At 35.0% G+C, this 7,408-nt stretch overlaps 1 protein-coding gene across 1 annotated transcript in view; it reads right to left on the reverse strand.

The window, feature by feature from the left end:
- LOC105621295 (treacle protein) overlaps positions 1 to 7,408 on the reverse strand; it is a 39,623-nt gene that overhangs the window by 5,108 nt on the left and 27,107 nt on the right. The window contains exons 8-13 of the mRNA XM_012202761.1: positions 2,075 to 2,895; positions 1,845 to 1,949; positions 1,103 to 1,624; positions 930 to 1,006; positions 611 to 779; positions 82 to 447 (exon numbers count right to left, since the gene is read on the reverse strand). Of these exons, the coding sequence (XP_012058151.1) occupies positions 82 to 447; positions 611 to 779; positions 930 to 1,006; positions 1,103 to 1,624; positions 1,845 to 1,949; positions 2,075 to 2,895 (2,060 nt within the window). The remainder of the gene's footprint in view (positions 1 to 81; positions 448 to 610; positions 780 to 929; positions 1,007 to 1,102; positions 1,625 to 1,844; positions 1,950 to 2,074; positions 2,896 to 7,408) is intronic.

Below are 7,408 nucleotides of genomic sequence, written 5' to 3' on the forward strand. Positions count from 1 at the left end.
AGTAACTCTACAAAAAAAATTTTATTTAACATGATAATATGAATTAATATGAACATGAGAATATGAACTCAAATAACTAACCGGTTTATTTTTCAATTTTGCAGTTTCTACTGAATATGTCGCAGGTCTTACTCTTCCTACTGGTTGACTCCAACCATCGTCAGTAGGACCACCTAGTCCACGATTTCTTTTCCTATCGTTATTACGATCGTCTTTTCGTGCAGTATTTAACGGAACGCTGTTCACTTGCATGTCTAGTCTTTCGGATTCCGCTTCCTTTTGAATTTGATCTATTGTTTTAGGATTGTTATCATTTCTTCTCGGAATCCATTTATTTGCTCTTAAATCGATAACATCTTGAAGCATAAAACGAATCCTAGAACTAATTTTGCTGTGGCCTTTTCGAGCAACAATCTCTTGCATTCTATTGAAGTATTCTTGCATCTCCTATTAGTAAAAAAAATAAATAAGAAATAAATTTAAATAATATATATTATCTAAATACATATCTACAATACGCGCCAACACGCGCGTTAATTGAAACATTTATGGAATATTTCCAACATAAACGTTTCAATTAAACATGAATAATAAAAACAGTATTTTTTACATCAGTATTAGCCTGCTGTCCTTTCAATTCCAAATCTTTGCCAATCGTTGTTAACAGTTTGCATAGACACTCCAAATTATCTTCGTCGTTCTGATCTAGTAGATGACGAATACATCGGTGCATAATTTTCGTTGTCAAAATCTGCTGTCTATACAGCTCGCCAATGAATCTAAACGAATAAGTTAGAAAATCATAATTTGATAAAGATTTTGTATCATACAAAATTATAAATAATTATAAACATATTATATTTATACAATTATATAAAATAATTTTAAACATATTTTAATGACATAAATATGTTGGATAAAAAAATTACCTGATATTTCCTACAGATTTAATTCGTATCCTACGCTCCTCTTCTTCAAGTGCCAACTGGAGTTCTTTCTTTTTTTCCTAATAAAGATAATAAAACAATTAGATTATATAAAAATCACATAACCTATTAGAGAAAACAAAATAAAAACAAAATATATAATGCAAGATGCTTACCGGATCATTACAATCATCAATTTCTTTTAGCTTTCGGTTTCTCGCGACATCATCAATTGGATTCTTTTCGAATTCTTTTTGGCAACGTGTAATAATAAGTTTCTTGAAGCTAACGGAACTATCTTGACCCTCGTAGCCTGCAACTTCCATCTGGGCCAGTTCTTTGCACAACAACGCATACTCAACGGAAAAGCTGGGTTCGTCGACAGCTTTTTCAAAAACGAGATTAATGACTCCTTGTAAACGTTCTTGCGTATCAATCGGTAAACTTCGAACCTGTTCAACTAATGTGTTAAACTTTTGCGGAGTGAGTTTATTCAATACGCTTCGTACTCTTTTATAAAGGGCTTCCGTTTTCGCCTCTTCCTCAGTTTGATTAATCTGCTTTAATCTCGTCGGTTTCCATGCATTTTCTGTTTCCCTTAGCTTCACGTCTTCTCTTAATGACAATGAAAATGTTATTACATTTGGCTTATTCGGTTTTGGTTTACCCCGACTCTCACTTTTACGACTCGTTGGTGGCTGTAAAACAGGATTAAAAAAATCTCATCTATATCATGTATCAAAGCTAAGACAATCAATAGAATAATATCACAAAAAATGAATGTTTTAATCAGAATGGATTATTCATCAAAAGATTTCAGATCACTACTTTCGTTATGCGGCATCATTTATCTTGTCTTTCTTTTTTCTTCCGTATAATAAGAAATCATCGCAAGCGTTTTATTTTAATTTTACTTACCGGACGTGTACTTATATTTGCCTTTGCAAATCCTGGCATTAACGAATCATGCCTAGTAATATTAGCATCCTTAAAAGCCCTCAGGTCCATAGTATTATGCGTATTCTGTAAAAATCAAAACATGACATACGTATAAAATGATAATTGTGTATGTGTGTGTGTGTGTGTGTGTGTGTGTGTGTGTTGAAGCTTACATAAATTATATATACGAAGGAATAACATGCTCATACCTGTAAGCTATCTTTCAAAACAGCTTGTAAATTTGGTAGATTAGCTGGCTTTTGTTTACTGTTAGGATCAAACTGTAAACGTAACAGGAATTCCCGATCATAGGACTTCCTTCCGGTCATGTTGACCGGGCTCCACTGGCCCTCTTTGTACAAATACTTGAGTAATGGAGGAGCCGCCTTATTAACACTAGGTGCAGCAATTTCGGCCGAGGTATTACCGCTATCACTGGAAACCTCGATTTCTTGCTTTTTCTCTGTATTCACAGATGGAATCGTCGTTGCTTTTTCGTCGTTCGACGCATGAAGAGCTGACACTTTAAAATTTTCTTCATTTTTCTGCGCGACCATTGCTTCCAAGTGCATCTCTTCGATAACCGCCGCGTGATCGACGACGTCATTGGGATTTGTCGCAGGAAGAGCATTAAACGTATTATCTTCCGACTTTGTTGAGGATTCCTTGCTGGTCGGAGGCTTTTCTACAACGTGAGATGCCTGTTGTACAGGAGTGTTGTCCTTAGACACCTCCATGGACACGTGTTTCTCGGTTTTCGCGTGAATTGGCAAAATTTCCTTTTCCTTTTTCGATTCATAATTGTCCTTTTCTTTAATGTCCTTACTGATTTCTCTACTAGATTCTTTGTTACTATCTTTCGGGGCGGGTGCGTGCTGCTCCTTGTTATCTTGCTTGATCTCCGCTGTTTTCGCTGTTGATACGGTATTTACAAAGGCATCCATGTCCGTGCCTTCCTTCTCCGCGCCTTTACGATTCAATTCGCGGAGTTTCACTTTATTTTTGCTTTTTTGTTTCTGCATAGCTTTACCTGGAGAACAGAAAAAAAAAATACACTGGTGAGACACTTATACGGAAATATGAATATCACGGGAGATCGCGTGTAATTTTGAGAAATGCAATACATTAGCTGCATTTTCAGCAGAAAAAGCAGCTTTCCAACTGCAAAATTTTTTAATACTCTCTAAATTCTTTGAAGTAAATGAAGTAAATTTTCTCTAAAGAGAAAAAATTGAGTCTGTCTTGAATCTAATTAAACAAGAGAAATCTTATATTCGGTCAAAGCTTAGTGCTTTGACTTTGAAAATATTTTGATAAGAATTTATCTATACATCCAATTCTGTAGATCGAAATAATTTTCTATCTTAAAATGTAATCATGAACAAAACCAGAATAGTAACATTGACAAATAATTTAATAATTTTTTTATGCTAATAAGTATTTTATAAGAATATTAATAATTTGATATTAATTAAACTCTTAAAAACAGCAAGTAATTTTTAATGTTCAATTTTCAATCATTAAGAATGAGATTTCATTCTTTAGAGAGTAACAACTCACTCAAAAGATTTAGAGAATATGATAAGATCTTGTCCGCAGATCTTCACTGGATCTAAACGTACGAACCAATCATATAAAAAAAATCTGATGACAGTTACAAAGTTGCTTCCTCTGCTAAACGCAGTCATTCACAATCGTTCCACTACATTTATCCACCTATCTTATCGATTATTATCAACGATCAGATCAAAAGCTCGAGAGAAAGGAACGAAACATTCGCACTTGGTTCGTTTCTTTCCTTCGGCGAGCTTTCCTTCAAGGCAGACAGCTGAATCTTTCTGGATTTTTAGAAGCATTCATTCAACGGGGAACGCTCTCGACGCGTATCGACGTACGTGCCAAGTCCAGAACAGCGCGCATACCGTGATCTCGGGATCCCCGTCGATTACGGCTTTTGGATCTCGTGCCGCTTCTGGCACGGCTGCCACCGCCGTCGTCACTTCTTCGATCGCCCATGTTTCGCGTGAATTGTACCGCGCGCGCACGTGCAACTCACATCTTCAGATGGCTCGAGTTTCCGATGGCCGCGCATACGAGCGCACGGGGCACTGATTCAGTATTTATTTATAAATCTGCCAAATCCCTGCCAAACGCGGCGTAGATACGACACGGCGTAAACGCGACGATGCGCAACAACGACAATGAGAAGAATCGCATCATCGACGAGCTTATCGACGCGATGAGATGGCGACGACGAGAACGTCGTTATTGCCGTCGATGAGCGAGCATATGATGTTCGATGATCTCCTTTTCGGTCGCGGTGACGTTCAGAGGTCGATGGCGAGGTTGGGGAATGAATCGCCTTGAATTCGTGAGATTTGGATCTCTAGGTATTGAAATTTGATCCGACCGAAGAAACGTCGCCGCCAATGACGATGATAATGATGAGGATAACGATGATTGATCCGCGCAACAAATCAACAGCGTTCGCGAACGATTGTCCCAGACTGAAAGACACTTTGGAAAAGCCTCGGGCCTGGCCGGCCGCGACGCCCGACGACTTTCACGCATCTATTTTAACCTGTGAACTGGCGCAAACCGACAGGCACGACATAGGATTTCTTAAATTAGTTCCGTTCGGTCGGTTTGCGCCGGAGCAGGCGCACTGAGTGCAATTTCAACGGCTCGACCTAAAGCAGCGTCTACAATGAGATTTTAAGATGTAAAACTTCAGTTTTAAATTTTAAAATATTGATCAATCATAATCGATTGTTCTCCTCACTTTCGGTTGCAATTGAACAATTTCTTAAGTTTTAGGTCTTAAAATCTTATTGATGCCACTTGAAGCAGCATCTGTAACGAGATTTCAAGACATAAAACTTAAGTTTCAAGCCTTAAACTATAAAAAATCGATCAATCGATTGTTCTCACTTTCGACTGTGGTTGGTGAATTTTTCAGGACTTGAAACTTAAATTCTATTGCACAGAAAAGATTATTCTTATATCAAATAATATGTTCATATAAACAAAAATCTTGTTTTAAAGATTTTAGTATTGTTGTAAGATTTTGATTGAGCCTTGAATGTAAAGTAATATTTTCATCAACAAATTCAATTAAGACTAAAATCTTTGCAGCAAGATTACAATATTTTTGATTTAAGAATAGTCGTTCCTTTCTGTGTGCAAACTTAACTCGAAAGTGTTCGTGTCAGTGCATAAATATCGTCCGAAAAAAATTCCTACATCCGTTCTCGTGTGCCATGGTTTATTCATCATGATCTCTCGGATGAAAAGAGCGTCTCCTTCCTCCCCACTCCGTCGAATCGGTCGAGATTTAATTCAATTTAAATTATTGCAAGTGCAAAAGATGAGACGTCAGCAAAACTGTTATAAATGTGCCTGATAATATTCCGCATAGAAAACTTTTTGGAATCAAATTAGAATCTAGTTCGATTTTCTTCAAAAGGACAAAAATTACAGATTCTGAAATTACAGATTACAAAATCTATGAAGATTTAGATCAGAAGTGTAATGCTTTGTAAACTGGGATCATAAATGGAAAATCTAAAAGAATCTCATTGATTCTTCTCAACGTTTTTTCAAAATATTTTTCCAGACTTATATTTTGTCAGAATTAAACAAAATATTAAAATACTTGAACTATTATTTTATATTTTAAGTATATGTATATAAAATATTTAAGAAATTTAAATATCTGTTCAAAGTGCATTATGAATACAAAATAATAGTAATATAATATGACTGACAGAAATATTAGGCAGATAAAAAAAAGAATAAGCGCGGATTAAACGTGCAGCAAAATGTGCCTTTCTCGATCGATGAATCTTCTCGAAATGGCGAGCCTTAAACCAACTAATTATTGTGGGCGATACGCGCATTCACTTCGGTACCGGTCTTTAATTCGATTCTCGATGCATGAAAGTAGGTTGGTCGCGTTTTATAAAAGCTGGTCGTGGACCGCAAAACTCCGTCTTCCATCTCTACTTCTCTCTCTTTTACAATAAAACTTTAAATATTTTTTAAAATGTAAAATATTAAATCTAATTTTTTCTTCGAAACACTACATATATCTTGTCGTGTTGCTTGCACTTTTTGCACTCAGTATCTTCGTTTTTTCTCCCTCTCTTCAATGGATAAATATATACAGAAAAATCCATATTATATGGATAATAATACTACTGGATAATAATAATACTAATAATAATTATTTGTTTCAAATATTGTCAAAATTTATAAGTTCATATATCCGCAAATCTATCATTGATTTATCACAAGCATCAAATTTATTCAAAATATTTCTGAATCTTAAGTTTAATACTTTAATTAAGAATATTAAATTAAAACAAATCGAATATATATATTATATAATGTCGCTTCTTTGATCAATTTTATATTTTTAAAAAGAAAATAAGTCCTCTAAACATTAAAAATTGAAAAATATATAACAAATAGGCAGTTGAAAATTAATGCTGTTGATGGTGCGCAGTTTGCTTTGAAAAAGTTTTATCTCAAATAAAAAGAGTTAACAATTGTATGTATAGGTTGCTATCCTAGTTGCTATCTTATTTGCAGTCTAAACTAAAAGAAAAATAATTATAGTAAATTGTTATCCGGTCGAATATTGTGATCATTCTTCCATTATAAAATAAACTCTTCAGTTGAAAGGATGGCTGGTAATGAATGTCTAGGAATTCTACAATGTGATGTAACCGACAATTACAATAGTCATTAAATATTTCATCTTAAAGTTAATAATCGCAATACAGTTACAGACATAGTCAATGAATAAAAGAAACGGTGATCTACATCACTGTCAAATTATGTTAATAATTGAAAATGAAAAAATCAAGTTTAATGCGAAATTAAAGCAGGAAGTCTATGAAGATTAAGTCAATTTTAAAAAAGTGACTCGATTTTCAATTTTTAAAAGTAAGATTTACACTAAAAAATTTTAGGAAGTACTCTCTCTTATCTTGTTTAACATTCAAAAATTTGTGAAGATATTAACGTAACTAGATCTTAAGTTAAAGTATTGAGTGTGCAACGAGAAAGTAGTAATATCTCAAGGCATAACTAAATCACAACACTTTATATGATTGGCTAATGAAGTCAACCACGATTGAATATTATAAAATGGAGCATTGTCTAAATTAGTAGTCACTAATCTCGATCGGTGACTGCTTTGCTCTGATAGGTTGAAAAATAATAACCAATTGCGATTCAAACGGCGACCGCTAGTGTGATTAGCTCAAAAGTCATTTATCGTACCTTCTCTTACGAAGGAGATTCATTCGATCCCGTGGAGATAAATAAAAACCGTGAGACGATGAGAATCGCGTCTCTGAAAATGCGATGACGCGGATTTTAGAAGGAAACGATATAATTAGATGGTGAGTTCGCGGAGGAAGTCTTACGCGATGAGGGTATCATCTATCGCTGTCGGACATCGACGGAGCTCAAAGAGCATCGCGCCTCGACGACGGAAAAAATTTCGCCGATATATAAGACTCTCTCTCTCTCTC

This window comes from Atta cephalotes (genome assembly GCF_000143395.1).
Source record: "Atta cephalotes unplaced genomic scaffold scaffold00032, whole genome shotgun sequence".
NCBI lineage: Eukaryota > Metazoa > Arthropoda > Insecta > Hymenoptera > Formicidae > Atta > Atta cephalotes.